The sequence below is a fragment of the Polyodon spathula genome, chromosome 37 (assembly GCF_017654505.1).
Source record: "Polyodon spathula isolate WHYD16114869_AA chromosome 37, ASM1765450v1, whole genome shotgun sequence".
Lineage (NCBI taxonomy): Eukaryota > Metazoa > Chordata > Actinopteri > Acipenseriformes > Polyodontidae > Polyodon > Polyodon spathula.
In genome coordinates, this window is record NC_054570.1 from 1,117,199 (window position 1) to 1,137,826 (window position 20,628).

At 51.3% G+C, this 20,628-nt stretch overlaps 1 protein-coding gene across 4 annotated transcripts; it reads right to left on the bottom strand.

Annotated features, from left to right (window-relative positions):
- Nucleotides 1–3,702: 3,702 nt before the first annotated feature.
- Nucleotides 3,703–19,394, bottom strand: LOC121304219 (intermediate conductance calcium-activated potassium channel protein 4-like). 4 transcript variants are annotated; one of them, XM_041235221.1, is made up of 9 exons: nucleotides 18,906–19,389; nucleotides 16,585–16,680; nucleotides 13,066–13,514; nucleotides 11,679–11,814; nucleotides 10,371–10,481; nucleotides 8,372–8,493; nucleotides 6,733–6,802; nucleotides 5,414–5,604; nucleotides 3,703–4,676 (listed from the first exon to the last, which is right to left on the bottom strand). In XM_041235221.1, exons 1-8 carry the CDS (start codon nucleotides 19,278–19,280, stop codon nucleotides 5,428–5,430), a joined length of 1,536 nt encoding a protein of 511 aa, XP_041091155.1. In that variant the 5' UTR covers nucleotides 19,281–19,389; the 3' UTR covers nucleotides 3,703–4,676; nucleotides 5,414–5,427. The 4 variants fall into 4 exon arrangements, with proteins under 4 accessions (XP_041091155.1, XP_041091156.1, XP_041091158.1 ...); XM_041235222.1 differs by lacking the exon at nucleotides 16,585–16,680 and having other exon boundaries at nucleotides 18,906–19,388; XM_041235224.1 differs by lacking the exons at nucleotides 16,585–16,680; nucleotides 18,906–19,389 and adding an exon at nucleotides 14,187–15,181.
- Nucleotides 19,395–20,628: the final 1,234 nt, after the last annotated feature.

Below are 20,628 nucleotides of genomic sequence, written 5' to 3' on the forward strand. Positions count from 1 at the left end.
GCTGGGAGTGTGGCCGCTCCTTTCCCTCCTCCTCGGAGCTCGTCCTGCACTTGCAGGAGCACCAGCCGGAGATGACGTGCAACATGTGCAGGGTGGTGTTCCGCAGGGTCCCGTCGCTGAGACTGCACCTGTCCAACGCTCACCGCGACGCCTCCCTGCGCTGCCGCTGCGGGCAGGCCTTCGCGACGGTCTGGGATTTCAACCTGCACCTCGCCACCCACTGTAGCCGTCGCGAGCTCCAGTGCCACATGCCCTGCCCCACCTACGCCAAGCTTGGCCAGCACCGGCTGATGCAGGCAGCCCGCCCGCCCGGGTACCAGCCCGAGAGACTCGTCAGCAGGGCAACGGAGACCGCGACTCCCCCCGCTGCGGGGGCCTCGCCGGCCGGCTCTCCACAGGGAGGGTTTCCCAGCAGACCCGCCGAGGAGCCCGAAGCCACGTTTTACAACGGGAAGAGGAAGAACTTCGCCTTGGTGGTCCGGAGCATCAACTCCGTGACTCTGCGGTTCCCACGGGATTCCGTGGCGGAGGAAAATCGGGAGAAGAAGATCCACGTGGTGGAGGTGAGGAACGTGACGGGGAAGAAGACTGAGGGAATCAAACAGGAAGAAGGGGAGGGGGACAGGGAGGGGAGACGCGCACAGGGTCAGGGTTACCGAGCGATAGAAGAGGAGGAGGAGGAGGATGTGAAACCAGACGTGTTCTCTCTGGTGCCGCCCCTCCCAGCTGCCCCCTCCAGTCCCGCACTGCTTTTGCAGGATAATCTGAAAGTAGAGGAGGGCTCCTGCCTGCCCGTGCTCCCAGACCCCGCGCTCGGGGACTCGGAGACGGAGAGCATCACGGAGTCCAACCCGGTCCTCCCGGAAAGCACCAGCGACTCAGACAGCTTACCAGAGGGGGACTCAGAGTTCAACCCGGGGGAGATCTCGGATGCGTCCAGCGACTCCTTCTCCAGCAGGAACTCCAGCGGCTCGTCCTACAGGCCCAGGAAGAGGCGCGGCTCCAGCTGCGTGGGGGGCGGGGCCGGGGGAAACCAGCCCCGCTGGTTTCAGAAACCGCCGAGACCCATTCAGCCCAACCCCAGCAGCAGGAGACGCGGCTTCGGCTTCACGCACTGCGTCCCCGTCCAAATGCCCGCACTGCGGCATCGCCTACAGCAGCCCTTCTCTCATGCAGCGCCACGCCCAGAGCTGCCCCGAGCGGCCGGTCGCTGTGGCGTGTGAGCTCTGCTCCCTGACCTTCCCCAGCCAAAACAGCCTGATCCAGCACAAGGCGCAGGGTCACCACTACGTGCGCATGTACACCTGCCACCTCTGCAGAGAGGTCTTCCCGGACTTCGTCATCTTCAGCCAGCACGCTTGCCCGTCCTTCGACTCGCCCTCCGCGCCTCGACAGCGACCGACGTCCACTCCTGTCCCAAGCGTCGTGCACGATGCTCGAGCCTCGTCGGCAGGGGTCCTCGGCAGCCCTCCTCCTCCTCCTCCTCCACAGACCACCGCACCCCAGGTGTTGCTTCAACCTCCCGCCCCCGAGCCTAACGTGGCAACAGACGCACATCCGATCAGCCAGACACTTCTCAGTACAAGCGTCGCCTCCTCCAGGCCCTCCCCGAATCCTAATCCTAACCCCGCTCCAGATCCGGAGCCTCTGAAGATCCTGGGGCTGTACGTCAACCTGAGCAAGGAGTCGACCCCAGAAGCAGGCTCCCTGGCTCCCTCCACCCCCGCCCCTCGCTGCTGCCTGCCCCGGGGCGTGCTGTTCGAGTGCCGGCAGTGCGGTGCCAGCTCCCGCCAGCCCTCCCTGCCAGTGCGGCATCGCTACCTGCACCGGGGCCCCCGGGCTCACCGCTGCCAGTGCGGCAAGGCGTTCACACGCAGCCTGCACCTCCTCCGGCACCAGGTGCGCCACGCGGAGAGCAGCCGCTACATCTGCGAGCCCTGCGGGGCCACGCGCCTCGCCCAGCACAAGAAGAGGAAGAGGAGACGGAGGAGGAGGAAGAGGAAGGGGGCGAGGCGGAGGGCGTGTCAGGACCCCTTCAGGTGCGTCTGCGGGCTGCCTTTTAAAAAGCCAGCCGTCTACCTGTGGCATAAACTGAAGAATCGGAAATCCGCGGCTAAGAACCCTTGCAGGCAGCCCTCGCTTGCTTTGTCAGTTATGTAGTTTGTTTCTGTGGGATTCTTGTAAATATGCATCTTGGTTTTTGTTTTTTGTTTTTTGTTGCATTTTGTAATAAAATCTCTTGTGAAAGGTAAATGTATCATGTTATAGAGAGAGTTTTTGTTTCCTGCTATGTGGTATGAATTAGACTTTCCCAGCTTATTCAAAATGACAGCGAAAACAAAGAGAAACACGGCCCGGTCACTTTTCATCTCATGTAGACGTATTTAATCAGTAGAAAACAAACCAGAAGGTACAGGGATTAAATGCAGCTGTGGGCAAAAAAAAAAAACCAGACAAAATCAACGAAACAAAAGCTGGCAGCGTTTCCAGTCCTGCAGGACGGGGGTCAGTGACCTCCCAGTCTTCAATACCCAACAGAAAGGCAGCTTTGCAGCGAGCTGCGTCTGCACAGCGTCAAGAGAACTGGAACAGCAGCGATCTACATTCAAGCACTGTTCCTGGCACCTCCTGGGCAGCGAGCGTGCGCTGTGTGTATGTGTGTGATCTACATTCAAGCACTGTGCCTGGCACCTCCCGGGCAGCGGGCGTGCGCTGTGTGTGTGTGTGTGTGTGTGTGTGTGTGTGTGTGTGTGTGTGTGTGTGTGATTAATTCAAGGCACCTCCTGGGCAGCGAGCGTGCGCTGTGTGTCTGTGTGTGTGTGTGATCTACATTCAAGCACTGTGCCTGGCACCTCCCGGGCAGCGAGCGTGCGCTGTGTGTGTGTGTGTGTGTGTGTGTGTGTGTGTGTGTGTGTGTGTGTGTGATTCATTCAAGCACTGTGCCTGGCACCTCTCGGGCAGCGAGCATGCGCTGTGTGTGTGTGTGTGTGTGTGTGTGTGTGTGATCTACATTCAAGCACTGTGCCTGGCACCTCTCGGGCAGCGAGCATGCGCTGTGTGTGTGTGTGTGTGTGTGATCTACATTCAAGCACTGTGCCTGGCACCTCCCGGGCAGCGAGCGTGCGCTGTGTGTGTGTGTGTGTGTGTGTGTGTGTGTGATCTACATTCAAGCACTGTGCCTGGCACCTCCCGGGCAGCGAGCGTGCGCTGTGTGTGTGTGTGTGTGTGTGTGTGTGTGTGTGTGATTACATTCATGTAAGTTCGTGACACGGTGTGTGTGGTGGTGTGTGTGCTGAGTGGCAGGGCCGTCCGCCCGAACACACACACACACACGATGTAAGTTCGTGGACACCGGACCGTGGAGGGCACGTTCGTACCGCACGTGGTGCACGGTAGACACGTGTGTGACCCCACCCACACAACACCACACACACGCACACCTAGATGTAAGTTCGTGACACGGACCCGTGGGGTCGCGCAGCGAGCATGCACACACATTCACACACACAGAGGCACCACATTATTAACCACGCAATCTAGTGTGATTCAAGTTCGTGACACGGACTGGCACCTCCCGGGCAGCGAGCGTGCGCTGTGCTGTCACACAGACACAGTTAAACACACCACACACACGTCACGCACACAGATGTAAGCACTGTGACACGGACCACCCTCCGGGCAGCGAGCATCGCTCGTTGCGCTGTGTGTGTGTGTGTGTGTGTGTGTGCGTGTGATCTACATTCAAGCACTGTGCCTGGCACCTCCCGGGCAGCGAGCGTGCGCTGTGTGTCTGACACTCGGGATCCTTTCTTCATGCCATGCGTCATCACAGAGGTGTGCATCGCTGGCAGTGTCACACAAGCCTGGAATCTCGCCAGCGTCGCTCGTGGTTCTGTGGGTCACCAGTTTCTGTGAGGAATAAGAGTGTGCTGGTGTGAATGAAGTGTCTCCCTGCCCCGTTTAATTGGTGCCTTTTTAACCAATTAATGCCATCGTTAAGTGATCATTTGATGTTGTTGTGCATCAAGCAAGCGTCAGATCCTTCATTATCGTATGGACACGAGTGTAGCGCTGAGCCCCTCGTCTCCTGCAGCTCTATAGACTGGTTCCAGTTTGAATTGTCCAGTAACTCAGTGGTCTGGTTCCAGTTTGGTTAAATGTAAAACCACTTTTAATGGATTGAACTCTAAAAGTTCACTTTGCCCCAAATAAACACGATCTCGTTTCAAAGCAATTACTGAACCCTGGGATAATCACGAGGCCTGTGGCAGGTGCGATCCAAAGGGAATCCCCAGCCAAGCTGTAAAATGATCCAAAATAAACCAATAATAATCCAGCTGTGACCTTTCACAGGGGTCGGGGCCGACCAGCAACCCCTAGTTGTCAGAGGCTGAACTTAAAACAACAACAACAACAAAAAAGATTTTTAAAATCTTTCTGATTTGCTCTCTTTGGCAGAGACAAGCAAGAAACTTAGCAGCGTGACGGATTCCTCCTCCAGTCGCATCAGAGAGAGGGGCGTGGTTTTCCTGAGTTTCCTTATTGGAGTCCTGTGGCTGTTCTGAAGTTGTAGTCTTCCCCCTGGTGTTTGGAGGATAGAACAACAGCTCCTCTCTTCCAGCTATTCCCGCTCAACAAGTGTCTTGTTGGACAGACGGGTGACTGGAGGCGAACACCTGCGCAAAGAAGGAAAGACGATAATATCAAGTGATTAATCGATCATATCAAATATTCAGCAACTCACAGAGACTAGGATGTCAACTGTGAATCAACAACTGCTGCAGAGTCACTGCCAATAGGACCTCGGTTTTGACATCTCGTTCCGAGGGACGGAGCACAAGGAGGTTCAGTGACTTGCTCTGGGTCTCACACACACACACAGAGAGTCAGTGGCTTTGAACTGGGGACCTCCTGGTATCAAGACCCTTGTCTTTAACCACTGGACCGCCAAGCCTCCAAATAAAATGAATCTGTTAAAGCTAATTGATAAAATAAGGAGTCAGTCAGTTTATCGATTTGCCTTTCTCTATTCAACACCAGCATTGTTTGTCCTCATCCACTAGGTGGCAGTGGAGTACTGTACACAATATTTACTGGCGCACTCAGATTGAAATCTGCTCATATAGAAAGTATTTTTGAGGCACCAGTTTGGATCAACTCGAACCACCAGAACAGCAAGGTGCAGATCACAGGGGAGGAGAGAACAACATAAGACACACCTGATCTTGTTAGCTAGACACACTGGGGGCTAATCAAGCTGGTAGTAAAACCTGGACTGTACAAAACTGCTGTGCAATAGGAGTCTTATTTCCAGCCCTGTTGTTCATGGTGAAATGATCTGGCCTCTACGTAAGGATCCACACACTCAGAAACTCAAACACCTTGGCACTCATCCCCCCCCCCAGCCCCTCACCCTCTGCCTGGGCTCTACAGAATGCTGTTGTCCCCGGCTCTGTGCTGCACGGCTCTGGAGATGAGCTGCGATGTTTCCTGGAAGGCTCTGCTCAGCTCATCCATCTTCTGCTCCATGGAGCCGATCCTCCGCTCCAGCTCCTTGTATGAGCTGCTCCAGTTCCCATTGAAATCATACATCATCACCTGCAGCTGCGCAGACACACAGAGAGAGAAACAGGGACACATCATCACCTGCAGCTGCGCAGACACACAGAGAGAGAAACAGGGACACATCATCACCTGCAGCTGCGCAGACACACAGAGAGAGAAACAGGGACACATCATCACCTGCAGCTGCGCAGACACACAGAGAGAGAAACAGGGACACATCATCACCTGCAGCTGCGCAGACACACAGAGAGAAACAGGGACACATCATCACCTGCAGCTGCGCAGACAGGGACACACACCATCACCTGCAGCTGCGCAGACACACAGAGAGAGAAACAGGGACACATCATCACCTGCAGCTGCGCAGACACACAGAGAGAGACACATCATCACCTGCAGCTGCGCAGACACACAGGAGAGAAACAGGGACACATCATCACCTGCAGCTGCGCAGACACACAGAGAGAAACAGGGACACATCATCACCTGCAGCTGCGCAGACACACAGAGAGAGAAACAGGGACACATCATCACCTGCAGCTGCGCAGACACACAGAGAGAAACAGGGACACACCATCACCTGCAGCTGCGCAGACACACACAGAGAGAAACAGGGACACATCATCACCTGCAGCTGCGCAGACACCCAGAGAGAAACAGGGACACATCATCACCTGCAGCTGCGCAGACACACAGAGAGAGAAACAGGGACACATCATCACCTGCAGCTGCGCAGACACACAGAGAGAGAAACAGGGACACATCATCACCTGCAGCTGCGCAGACACACAGAGAGAAACAGGGACACATCATCACCTGCAGCTGCGCAGACACACAGAGAGAGAAACAGGGACACACCATCACCTGCAGCTGCGCAGACACACAGAGAGAGAAACAGGGACACATCATCACCTGCAGCTGCGCAGACACACAGAGAGAGAGAAACAGGGACACATCATCACCTGCAGAGCACACAGAGAGTGACACAGAACTAGGCACACAGAAAGCACAGGCACACCAGGGGAGACTTGGGGTTTGATGCAGCAAAGTTGCCTCAAACTAGTCTCCCAGTGGTTTCCTGGAACCAGGTTTCAAGCCACTGTTCCTAAAAGCGGCTTTGTCTTCACAAATAATAACGGCCAACCAGAGAGCCGCTCCAGAACGTACCTTGGACAAATCCACCGTTTCATTGGCGTGATCTCTCAGCTTTCTCTGCTTGAGCCTCGCCTTTCGAAATCTGGAAAAAGGAAAAAGTCATGTTTAGGCTCCCTTGATTCTGACGAGTCTCTTTCCTAAAGGGTTAATCCTCAGGGTTATGCAGCAGTGGAAGATCCCAAACTGAGCTCTCCATACAATGCGCACTGCCACCCTGACGGGGATAACAGCACTGTACATGCGAGCAGCATCCAACTGCCTCGCACCCCACACACCCTGCTGGGAGCGCTGCCTCACACCTCACACACCCTGCCTCACACCCCACACACCCTGCTGGGAGCGCTGCCTCACACCTCACACACCCTGCCTCACACCGCACACACCCTGCTGGGAGCGCTGCCTCACACCTCACACACCCTGCCTCACACCGCACACACCCTGCTGGGAGCGCTGCCTCACACCTCACACACCCTGCCTCACACCGCACACACCCTGCTGGGAGCGCTGCCTCACACCTCACACACCCTGCCTCACACCCCACACACCCTGCTGGGAGCGCTGCCTCACACCTCACACACCCTGCCTCACACCGCACACACCCTGCTGGGAGCGCTGCCTCACACACCCTGCCTCACACCCCACACACCCTGCTGGGAGCGCTGCCTCACACCTCACACACCCTGCCTCACACCGCACACACCCTGCTGGGAGCGCTGCCTCACACCTCACACACCCTGCCTCACACCGCACACACCCTGCTGGGAGCGCTGCCTCACACCTCACACACCCTGCCTCACACCGCACACACCCTGCAGGGAGCACACCCCTGATGAGCTGTGCATGTCTTTGCCAGTGGTTCAGAAAACGATTCAGGATGTAATCAGGACGTCCCAAACAAAACAGCAGTTAAAAAAAAAAAAAAAAAAAAGGGGTCTCACTAAGGAGCGTCTTCGTGGGAACACCTGTATGGGTGTCACACACCGCAACACACCTGTGCAGGTGCGGACACAGGAGGAGGCTGTCTGTTACTACTTGCCAGTGGTTCAGAAACGGTCACGATTTGCTCACGAGTAATCAGACGTCCCACACAAAGGTTGCATGTTAACTTCGTGTGTCCAAAAAAGGTGGTTACTAACTAATTATGGAGAACACATGAAATGGGACTTGAGTGAGTGTGAAGAGAACGCACCCTGAAACTAACCATCACCTCTGAAGATGAATCCAACAGGAAGCCACAAGGCAACACCCTGACACACACACACACACTGACAAGCACACACACACACTTCGGAAGTGAGAGGACAGCAATTATAGAAATCACTACAGAGTTACCATCAATAGAGGACACACACACACATACATACATAGGGAAGCATGCAGAGAATCACCATGTGCAGAAAAACTGAACAAGACAGGAATGGAATGGCAATACAGCATTGCACTCAAAATCTCAGTACTCAAATACCTGTGTGTGTGTGTCTCTGTCTCTGGTGTGTGCGTGAGTCTCTCTGTCTGTGGCGTGTGCGTGAGTCTCTCTGTCTGTGGCGCGTGCGTGAGTCTCTCTGTCTGTGGCGTGTGTCTGTCTCTGTCTGTGGCGTGTGTCTGTCTCTGTCTGTGGCGATGGCTGTGCTTGTCGTTTGGTCTCACTCACACTCTGATGGCCTCCAGCAGTCTTCTCTGGTTCCTCCTGTTCTCTCTGCTGTCTCTCCTGTCTCTGCAGCTCCTGTGAAGCAGCCAGCACTCTCTCAGCACGTTGGCAGCCGCCGTGCGGATCTGCACAGAGAGACAAAGCACAGGGGTCACGGGGGGTCCCAAAGCATGGCCCCCTGCTAGACCAACAAACCCCCCGGCCCCCAGGCAGGTGAATCCTGTTCGGGTGCAGACGCTCACCCTCTCTCTCCGCTTCCTGCCTGCCTAGTGCTCAAGGTTATCTCCCCTCTATTGCTTCCTCCGATGAAGCTGCTGGATCTCGAATCTAAACAGACTCGTCCTGTGCCATCCCGTTCCCACGCGGCCGTGCGCAACGACAACCGGCCGGAGGCGTGAACTCGCTCCCTGCGCCAGGAGGTCTGGAAAACATGACGCTCCTCAGAGCTCCAGGAAAGGAGATTTACGTTCCCTGTTTGTTTTGGAAAATGACAATACCGTAAGCTATTTAAAAAAAATAATACAAATCTCAGCCCGTGGATGATAAGCACCTGCGGTGCTGCTGCACGCTGCGTGCGTACCTGCGTCTTGGTTGTTGTGCGTTTGGGTCGTTTGTTATAAGAGATTCCCAATCGGAGAGTGTAGATCTCACACTCAGGACTGTCGAAAAGCATACCGAAACGTTTCATCTGTACAAAGAGATTAACAGCCTGCTTGTCGGAAGACACGCAGCTGTGCCGCACCGTTCACCCAGAGTCTCTGTAAATCGCTTTGGATAAAAGCGTGGTTTCTCAGCCGTGGTCATGGGGGAGGCTCCCCCTTCCCCCCTCCGTGTATGTGCTGGGTTTGATCCGAACCGAGCTCTGAATTACTGAACTAGACCCTTCAATGAACTGATCACTCGCTTAATTTGAACTTTTTTTATTGTTTTCTGCTTTTAAACATTTGCAGATTTCAAGTTAGCCGTAACACTGTATAAGTAACTTGAACTTGAGAACTTTGTAGGAGCCGGGAGCGAGTTAAAACGTGTAATTAAAGCTAATGAGCAGTTTAATAAAAGGATCTAGTTTAGTAATTGAGAGCTCAGCTGGAATGAAAGCCATCAGACACATTGCTAAATGACTAATTAATAATAATAATAATAATAATAATAATAATACAGCGTGCCTATAGAAAAAAGCAATCCTTCATTTCAATCTCACAATGTATTCTCTGATTCAATATTAATGTTCATATTTTTTTACATGCAATATCTGAATGTTTGTGAGGAATCATAATAAAAATGTTAAACGTTAATTTCAATCTCACAATGTATTCTCTGATTCACTGTTAATGTTCATATTTTTTTACATGCAATATCTGAATGTTTGTGAGGAATCACAATAAAAATGTTAAACGTTAATATGTGTTTGTTGCAGATGTTTTAGAACGGTCATGTGTTAACACACACACACAAAATTAGCACCTGGGCACACACACGCACGCACACGCACACACACACACACACACACACACACACACACGTCACACACACACACACACACACACACGCACACACACACACACACACACACACACACACACACACACACACACACACACACACACACACACACACACGCACACACACACACACACACACACACACACACACACACACACACACACACACACACACACACACACACACGCACACACACACACACACACGCACGCACACGCACACACACACACACACGCACACACACACACACACCCACACACACACACACACACACACACACACACACACTCACACACACACACACACACACACACACACACACACACACACAGCACACACACACACGCACACACACACACACACACACGCGTGTGTGTGTGGTGACACGTGCGTGTGTGTGTGGGTGTGTGGTCGTGGTGCGTGTGAGTGCAGTGGTGTGCGTGTGTGTGTGTGTTAACAGCACACACACACACACACGCACACACGCACGCTGTCCTACCTTCTTGGTGTGCTTGATGTCTATCATGAACTGGTGCACGTGTTTCTCAGCCTTGTTGAGCGACAGATTCTTTGCGACGACAGCAACCAGCATAGCGGTGCAGCTCACTCCCTGCAGACAGTGCGGGACAGACGGGTCAAAACAACGCAGAAAAAAAAAAAAAAAAAAACACAACAACAACACAACAACACGTTGCAATCTCTCTCATCCCAGCGCATTCAACTGAAGAGCCGGCTCTGACGGGGAAAGCGAAGCACAGGTTTACGCTGTTAGTGTTATTAACTCAACAGCCACTAGGAGGAGCCCCATTGCATCGTGCAGGGAAGCCTGAGGCGTGTCTCTCAAACGAGTGATATTTACAGCAGCAGACCGGTGCAAGCTTCGGGTCTGAAACAGGTGCACTGATTACCAGGGAATTCCACTAGATCCATACAAAACACACACACACGCACACACGCACACGCACACGCACAGCACAGCGAGTGACGAGACAGCCGCGCACACACACCCAGCTAACCCTCGCCCACACTCGGCTTGCCTCTGTCCTTCACATCGTAAATAACTCCCGGTCACACAGAATACAAACAAAGAATAGCCGACCTGTTACCCGCGAGTCCCGCCGGCAGGCTTGAGAGAGAGAGAGACAGACAGACAGAGCAGAGAGAAAGAGAGAGAGAGTTAGCGGTGCCAGTAGTGGATTGATGCCAGGCTGTGATTGGCAGCGGTCTGATTTCACATGCACAGCAATTCAAAACAACAGACGTGACGGGGCGTTGTGGCACATTCGCACAGCGCTGCATACACTGAGCGCAAGTCGTTTTGAAACGAGTCACACGGCCTCTGCAGAGTGCTCTCGGGGGTGCTGTATCGGAGCTGTATGATGTCCCCGTGTCTCTAGAGCAGCTTCCCTTGTGTGGTTTATTGACCATCCCAGTGAGTCACTGCTTTATCTGCAACCGGCAGAGACCAAAGGATATGGCTCCACCCAACCCAGCACCAGCCAGCGAGAGGGAGAGGCGGAAGGGAGAGGGTTAGGGTAGGGTGGGGAGGGGGTGGGTAGACAGAGAGAGACATCGACACACCAAATTGTTACACCCCTCTCTGCAGGCAGGTGTGGCAATAAAACCCTTTGCATAGCGGCTTCATCCATTCCTGGTTTTACTACGAGTTTAAGCATGAGACACACCTGAGCTTGCTACTGTGCCCCTACACAGCGCGGCTGATGGAGCTGGGAGTAAAACCTGGAACGGAGTGAAGCCGCTGCGCAGCGGCAGCCTTGTTTCTCTCGGTGCCGACGCGTGTTCCTACCATGACTCCGGTGAGCAGGCACACTGTCTTCCCACAGCTGCTCTTGGGGGTGATGTCTCCGTACCCGATCGTCAGGAAGGTGATGGCGATGAGCCACATCGTGTCCTCTATCCTGGCCACGGCGTTTTCGCTCTGCCTGCAGGGGCACAGCGCTCATCAGAGGGGGACTGGAGCCAGGCGGAGCGGAGAGAGCTGGAGACTCGAAGAGCGGACTCCGCAGAGACACACACACACACACACACAGCAATATTAACAATCCCAATGCTCTACGGACTCTGGAGGACTGCGGGGCCGTGACCCCACGAACAAACCCGTCACCCGCAGCCTCAGTAGAGCTCTCTGACACCTCTCTCCCAGTGCAGCTGTGACCACTGTCCCCCCCCCCCACATCCACAGCGGATGTAAGACAAGCTCATTTGTTCTCTGTGTTATATTGTTGCAGGGGGGAACAGGTTAATGGTTGCGCTGGAGTGTACCAGCTGTACTTCGAGAGATGCTGGGAGAGTTCTACTGACACCAGAGGGGAGGCTGAAACCTCGGAATGAGTCACCAGGACGACTGGAACAGAAAACGACATGCAGCGTGTTTCAGAGAAGGAGAAGGAGAAGAAGCCAATAATTAAGAGAAGTGTGGTGCTGGAGACACACGCTGAAAAGAGTTATTTGAGATCCCTTATTGACCTCAGTGTCTGCAGTGTCAGCTCTTTGCTTTCTTCTGCAATGTCAGAAAGTGCCTCTCAGTGGCAGCGAGCTGCAGGGCTCAGTCTGTTTGCACAGATTTCCAAGTTCCCTTTTTCCCCAGGCGAGGAAGTGAAACCTGTTGTTTAGTTTTCTTTTTACTTTCTTCCTGTCGTTTTACTGGTTTCACTCTGTCTGTTGCCCTTCTGTCACAGGACCCCGAAGCGGGGCCACAGACTGATGAAAAACTGACCTCAGTTATGTACTGTCCTCTCTGTGCTTTACAATGCTTCCCTATGCTTTACCATACCTCTCTGTGCTTTACAATGCTTCCCTGTGCTTTACCAGACCTCTCTGTGCTTTACAATGTTTCCCTGTGCTTTACCAGACCTCTCTGTGCTTTACAATGCTTCCCTGTGCTTTACCAGACCTCTCTGTGCTTTACAATGCTTCCCTGTGCTTTACCAGACCTCTCTGTGCTTTACAATGCTTCCCTGTGATTTACCAGACCTCTCTATGCTTTACAATGCTTCCCTATGCTTTACCAGACCTCTCTGTGCTTTACAATGCTTCCCTGTGCTTTACAATGCTTGCCCATGCTTTAGCATACTTCTTTGTGCTTCCCCAAGCTTTGCACTGTGCTACATGACTGCAAGGAAGCCATTCTAAAGAGCTCCCTCAGCAGCCAGGCACCTCAGCAGCTCACTGACCTCTCGCAGAGAGTGAGGAGCCAGGAGGCGGTGAGCCAGAAGCAGACGATGAAGGCGAGCAGAGTGCGGCCGGGGTGGGTGTTCATCAGCACCTTGAGCACGAAGTGGAAGTGGAAGTTGATGTTGTTGAGGGAGCCGATGCTCCTGTAGGAGGCGCTCAGGAGGGTCTTGCTGTGTAGCAGCAGGGCGCGGTGCACCAGGTACAGCCGCAAGAACATGAAGAAGCAGGGCAGCAGCTCCCAGGCCGCCAGGGAGCAGGCGAGAGGGGAGGGGAGCGTGGAGTTCCAGCCCCCTCCGCCCAGCCTCCCGTCCTCCTCCCCGCTCACCGGATGCGAGACCAATGGGAGAGGGTGCAGGGCGCACACCCCCAGCTCGAGGGTGATGGAGAGGACGCGGCGGGCAGTCAGGGCGATGCGCCAGTCATCCACGGAGTGATCAATCATGAACACCTGCGTGGAGAGACAGACAGACAGACAGACAGACAGACAGACAGACAAAGAGTCACATCAGGAAGGGACAGAATTACTCCCCCCCCCACACACACTTTTGTTCCACCGAGTAACAACCCTGCCTTTGCAAACAGAGGGCAGGAAGAGGCTGGGCGCTCAGTGGCGACCCGGCGCACCGCTAGCGGGCATCTTAACCACAATGCAAGAGAGCCTGTGCCTGGTGATCCTCTCCCCCCTGACAGCCAGACAGATCCGATGACAGCACTGGCCCCGGTCCAAAACCCGAGCCTCTGGACTTCCACACGCACCGCGGAGCTGCCAGATACCTGTCCAAGCAGTGCTGAGGAAAGCAACACGAGTCAGTCCCCTGCCTGCCCCATCGGGACCCCCCTCAGAACCCACTGCATTAATCAGCTTCACAATCCCTTCACTCACATGTCCTGCACTGTCAGATCACTGCCCCTCCCTTTAAAGGAATGCTGCCCGTTTTTACAATCCAGACTCTCGCCTCTTATTAGCACTTTCTACATCAACCCCTTCGCCCTCACTGTACAGCAAGCAGCAGCTGAAGATTTTAAACCTTTTTCACACATCCTATCAGTGCTAGCTACATTATGAATTATTAACTATGAAATAGTCATATAGCAGACGCTTTCATCCCAAGCGACTTACAGAGACTGGGGGGGGTGAACTCTGCTTCATCAACAACTGCTGCTGCTGCTGCAGAGTCTCTTCCAATAGGACCTTGTTTGTTTTAAGTCTCATCCGAAGGTAGCTTCCTCCTTGTAAAGCTAGCCGATGCTTTTAAAACGCTTTTTTTTTCTTGCCTCTTATTTCCAGCTGCTGCCACACTATGGCTGTTCTGGAAGGGATCCCACACCCTCAGTGCTGTTGACAGAGCTGCGTTGTTTGCCTTGGCCCCCCTGCGTTATGGCGAGCGGGGTTCGGAGCTGCAAACAGGAGGGTCAGCACTTTGCAAAGTGGATTGGATTTAACAGACTGCTTCGTTGTACCAGCCTCCTGTCGGACTTCATCACTGCCTCCACAAACACCACAGCGGGTGTGCAACACAGAAGAAGCGCTTTAAAAATCAACAGGCAGGAATTGTAGCAGCAGCTGGTCTTATCGGCAGGGCTGCAGCCCACCCCCTGAGCCCTGGCTGATAACCTTTCTGAAAGAATGAGGTCTTATCTTTCAGCACCACTGACATCCTCCCAGCCCCGCTCTCGCCACACTCGAATCCCCAGCCTGTCTGAGCAGCCCAGCAGAAAAGCCTCGTGGGTTTAGAATTGGGAGCGCGCGGTTTTTGTTTTTGTGAGTAAATGCAGCTCCCGTCCTTGACGTAGTTTTCCTTATATAAACCTGTGCGTCTGTCTCTGCCGCTGGAGATGCGTGTGAATGCAGGGAGAGGTTTGCAAGCATGCTTTACTGGATACAGCAGTGTGCTAATGCTGAGACAGGAACTTTACTGAGACCACATTGAAGCCTGTGGGCTGGATTTTGAAAACTTCTTTTAACTTTGTTCTGCTTTCTAAAATAGTTTCCCTGCATACAAGATCTTATCACAGTTCACCAAAGTAAAATTGCATGAGAATTACGCAATCACCCCCACCCATAGCTTACCATGGGCCACTATGTTTTTTAAATATGCTTTACCAGACCTCTTTGTGTTTTACAATGCTTTCCTATGCTTTACCAGACCTCTCTGTGGTTTACAATGCTTCCCTATGCTTTACCACACCTCTCTGTGCTATACAATGCTTTATGCTTTACCACACCTATCTGTGCTATACAATGCTTCCCTATGCTTTACCAGACCTCTTTGTGCTTTCCCATGCTTTTCTCTGCTTTGCTTCTCCCATGGGACACTTGTGTAAGAGCTGCGTTCCTCTGGTGTACCCCAGCGCTCTCCCGCTGCACTCGTTGGTCTGACTGTGGTGTTTGTGAGCGAGGTTGGGTTTAACATCCAGGGCTGGATGCTTTCATTGCATTTCTAACCCATCCTGTAGAGATGTGTGCTTTTGGCAGCTGTTAACTGTTAAGTTTTTAAAGTTCTCTGCTCCAGGGAAGTTGTGCCGCTGCTCAAGCACAGAAACATGCAGGTGTTCCACAACATTCCCTTTCAGGGACAGGACCAGACAAGCACAACATTTCCAGCTGGCACACGGCAGCCTTCTGGATGTATACATAGGATTACACAATGAATAGAGACTCTGTCAATATGGGTGGAGGTCCATGCACACAGAGTAGTTAAACGCACTGCAAACAGTGAAGCACACATTGACACACCCTTGGAAAACTTTACCAGGGTACATTTGCACTGTAGAGTTGACTTGTAGGGTCGCAAAATGAAGTGCAGTGATGATCAGAGACAATCAATCACACCGATCGTTGCATCAAAGGTTTATTGCAGTGGTCATCAAAATACAGAGCGCTCCGGAGAATAACGGTCACTTTATCAGTAACCAGTGTATTCTACCAGGGTAAAGCATGCACATGGGTTATATAGTTTCTACATAAAATCCCTTGCTCCTATTAGGATTTGGCACGCCTAACCCTATTCACAATCTCAACCCCCCCCCCGTTGCATTTGTTATGTTCATTTCAGAAACCAGTTAAGATTAAGCAAGCATTTCATGGTTAAGCAAACAGCACTTCTCCTTCTCCCCTTCCTCTGTCCCCGGTCATCTGACTCTGACTCACCCTAAGGGTGTGATGGAGCATTTTGTCCTTTCTTCCACCTTTCACAAGTTCCTCATGTTGCAAAACTGCACCCCAATGATCGTTGGTTGATCCTGTTATCCTGTTTGGTTCCTTCACACTCCCCCCATGCTTTACTATGTTTTAACATGTTTTTAAAATATGCTTTACCAGACCTCTCTGAGCTTTACAATGCTTCCCTATGCTTTACCAGACCTCTCTGTGCTTTACAATGCTTCTCTGTGCTTTGCTACACCTCTCTGTGCTTTACAATGCTTTTCTGTGCTTTGCCATGCTTTCACTGTGCTTCATCACACTTTGCAATGCTTTTGCTGTGGGAAGCTCCCCTAAGGGTTGAAAAGCCACTCACCCGGATGTCCTTGTAGTGGAACGCCACTAGCAGGACCAGCAGACACACAGTGGACAGGCTGATCAGCAATCTGATGATGAAGACAGAGACGGAACCCTGCAAGACAAGAGCAGAGCTGCACTATCACGATCGCTTCCACCCTGTCCTGCTGAATCACTGACAGACAGCCGTGAGCCTGCACAGCCCCTGCACTGAGCGCGTGTGCATGTGCGTGTGTCCCCACATCAGGGCCGTGCAATCAATCAGTCATTCCACTCCAGGCATGTTTGACAGGTGCAGTGAGATCAGGAACGACTTCGGGGTCTGGATGGAGGTTTCATTGGTTCAATCAAACACTTCAGAGCCGGGTTTAAGTCCAAAGTCTAGGCGTGGAAAGGGGCAGCTTCGGGCACCCCTGTCCTAAAATGAAAGCCGTCTGGTCGATCACACAACAAACTCCCAAGACGAACGCTTCCCCCGGTAACTGTGCTGTGCAGACAGGGCGACCTGCAGATGAACTTCTGCACATCGCCGATTGAGAGGTGCGAGTGCACTTACTAATGGAGCATTAAAACTGGAGCTCTGCCCGGCTGTAACCGATCCGCGCAGCTGCTGACTGGGAGGGGAACATTCAGCAGTGTGCTTTCAGGCAGTAACGGTTTTAGGATCATGCACGGGCCCATCGTGGGACAAAACGGCGTCATTGCTTTCAGGACTGGCACAAACCCGTAGTGTTAATGGGGCGCTATCGTGCCCTCCCCAGAGACATAACCCTACTTTCATTGGTAGAACAGCTTTCTTGAGACTGTCCTTTATCGTTTTCGTTCTCTTTTTGTTTGTACAGATTCACACTCCCGGTGCAGCAGGCGTTAGGAACTTGACACCATGTTTCAGATGGGGTCCGAATACCTGCTGCACAGGAAGTGAATCTACAGTGTGGGGGGTGTCAGGATGTGGGGTCCCTAATCGCAGCTGCACAGGGAGAGTGAATCTACAGCTGTCTGGTCCACTCCTGGTTTCACTAGGAGTTTAATCAGACGTACCTGAGTGCTGCCTGCAGAGAACGTGGACTCATAGCCCTGCCGTGCGCTGCAGAGTAGACTCGATTCCGGTAACGCATTCCGCGCTTGGAAGAGTGTTAAAAGATACTCGCTGCTTGCATTACAGAAGACGCTGAGGTGTGAACTCTTTAAAAATCAAGACTTTAAATAGAACACAGAAAAGAGGAAGAGACGTTCAGACTATACTAGCCAACAGCCAACCGACCAAATCATCCGGGGCTCCGCGCGTCACAGTGCTTCTGATCAGCAGTTATCGATTGCTGAGGTTGTGTTGAACAGGTGTGCGTGTGCGTGTGTGTGTGTGTGTGTGTTTTAACCTAGTTTAAAAAAAAGAAAACAAAATGAAACAACCCTTTGGACGTGTGTCCTGCCTAGAATCTTAAACCGCTACTAGCAATTCAAAAATAAATATCAGTTTAGGAAAATCCATGTAGAATCTATTGCAAGAATCTACTCTCCTCCGTTTCTACAAAACACAGCCTGTTAGAGCATCCTGGGGAACCACGGTGGGTCGGGGCCCCATGCCCGGGATCTCCACGCATAGGCGGGAGACGCGATCCAGGGCTAAACCCTGTACATCGATCCCAGTTCCAGTTCCATCGAAGCAATTTTGAAGACGTCGTAATAATTGATGCGATTGTTCAGCTGCTTTGATCTGAAGCCAATTCACGCGTGGAACGAAACGGAGACTTCGATCAGAGCCCTTCGTTGCCACTGCGGGTTAATTATGGGTGAGGTTTAACGGAATAAAAAAATAGCAGGCAGATTTTGGAATAATCCATTCGCAAAATAAAACAGAACGAGTGGTGATTTTCTTATAAAGCGCGCTGACGCTGAGAAACCCAAGCGAGCCGGGCTCCCAGTGACAGTCCTGCAGTCGAAGCCTCTTACAGAATTGCGAAGCGCGCTTCCAGCAGCTTACTTTGGAACAGCGGTCCCTAACCCGGTCCCGGGAGCCGCTGTGTCTGCTGGTTTCATCCAACCGAGCTCTCGGTTCATGAACTACAGCCTCAGTGGAAATATTCATCAGCTTAATAGGACCTTGTTAACCGTTTTCAGCTTTTAAGCAGTCGGGAGATTTCAAGATAACTGCACAATTTTATAAGTAACTTGAAATCGGCAACTTTTTTTAGGAGCTGGGAACAATTAAAAATGTCCAATTAAACGCATGATCAGTTCAATTAAAGGTTTGATTAAGTAATTGAGAACTGAGTTGGAATTCTTTTTTTTTTTTTAATAATGTCCCTGAATTGTCTGTTTGAAGTCCGCCGAAGCGCTTACCTTGCCGCCGACGAACCAGCAAAGTTCCATTTGCAGAATCATGAGAAAGATCCCGGAGAGGGCAGTGCCGAGCGCCCAGCCGCACAGCCTGCGCTTGGCCTCAGAAAGAAGGGTCCTGTCGCGCAGTGTGAAGAGAGTCAGAGAGCCGGGAGCTGGCATGCGGATTTCAGCAGCCACCTCGCCGTTCCCGTTCCCCGTTCTCAAGTTCACAAGGTCCAAGGTGAGAGGACGTCTCGTTATCAGTTCCATGGTGACAGTCGAGTCTTCTTCTCCTTCTCGTTCTACTCCTTCTTCCCCTACAACCGAGCAGCTGCCGCGGCTGTGGGTACTAGAGGGCACAGCCAGTCTGGAGTGTGACAGCGACATCTGGGGCATCTGTCTGGAGTGTGGTGATAGCGATGTGACGGCGTCTTAAACAACAGCACACCCACATTGCAATAGCGCGCACACACACACACACACACTGGCACGCACATACAAACATTATAATAGCACACAAACACATTATAATAGCACACACACACATTGCAATAGCACACACACACATACACACACATTGCAATAGCACACACACACATAAACACACACATTATAATGGCACATACACACACACACACACACACGCAAATAAATGCTGGCAGCAGTCCAGTAATCTGACTGCTTGCCAGTACAGGATGCACGGGTGTTTTCTTGTATTTTGGTAATAATGGCTCCGCCGTGCATTCCTCACACGAGCAGACTGGGAATGGAAAATTCCTGTCAGGGTTATTTCAGTTTGTATTATTGTTTTTCATATATTTTTCCTGGCGGAGTGAGTCCATGAGCTGAATAAATCAAATCTGGGTAAGATAACGATGAATATCTATCTATCTATCTATCTATCTATCTATCTATCTATCTATCTATCTATTATATTATTATTATTATTATTATTATTATTATTATTATTATTATTATTGATTGGGGAGTCTGTCGTGTGCAGGTATTACTATCAATGTGGGGATAAAGTTTGAGAAAATGTCCCACAAAGACAGTAACTCCTGAAAAAGCAACGCTGTGGGGACGCCCCCACTTTGTAAAACACATTTTTAAGAACTAAATATGCCTTTAAAAAAAAAAAAAAAAAAAAACTAATATGCCTTTAAAAAAAAAAAAAAAAAGTGCCAAAATATTTAGCGCCATCGTATTTCTTAAGCAACGCTGCCACCCTGTGGCGTAACTGTGAAATGACAGCGAGTGTTTTCACACACAGGCTAAAAATACTATCGGCTCGTCATCGGAACGAATTTTACTGAACATCTTATTCTGTCAAATATATTTATAAAATGAACACTATGTATAATATATATATATATATATATATATATATATATATAATATATATATAATATATATACACATTCCAGCACAGTAAAAGTTCTACATTAAAATGTACCGTTTTAGTATGAATTATCATATATTACATGAGAGAATAAAAACTTAAAAAAAAGAAATGACGAGTAAAAGCCTGGTGGAACAACAAGGGAATTTTGGCCAGAATGCACAGAAGTAAGCTGCATCTGAACGTTACTTGCGAGCGAGGACTCTCCAACCACGTTGGGTGTTAGCGTGTCGCAGAGTCTCGCAAGAGCGACTGGGAAACTTTGAGTTATTAATTATTAATTTATTATTATTATTATTATTATTATTATTATTATTATTATTTATTATTATTCACTATTAT

What these genes read in the sequence shown, in the direction of transcription:
- LOC121304219 (XM_041235221.1), bottom strand. Translation starts at nt 19,280, where the DNA reads ATGCCCCAGATGTCGCTGTCACACTCCAGACTGGCTGTGCCCTCTAGT. An exon ending in TCCACTACAAGGACATCCGG is followed by an intron (nt 13,515 to 16,584) that starts GTGAGTGGCTTT and finishes CTCTCCACGCAG; the next exon opens with GTGTTCATGATTGATCACTC. An exon ending in ACATCAAGCACACCAAGAAG is followed by an intron (nt 8,494 to 10,370) that starts GTAGGACAGCGT and finishes CTCTCTGTGCAG; the next exon opens with ATCCGCACGGCGGCTGCCAA.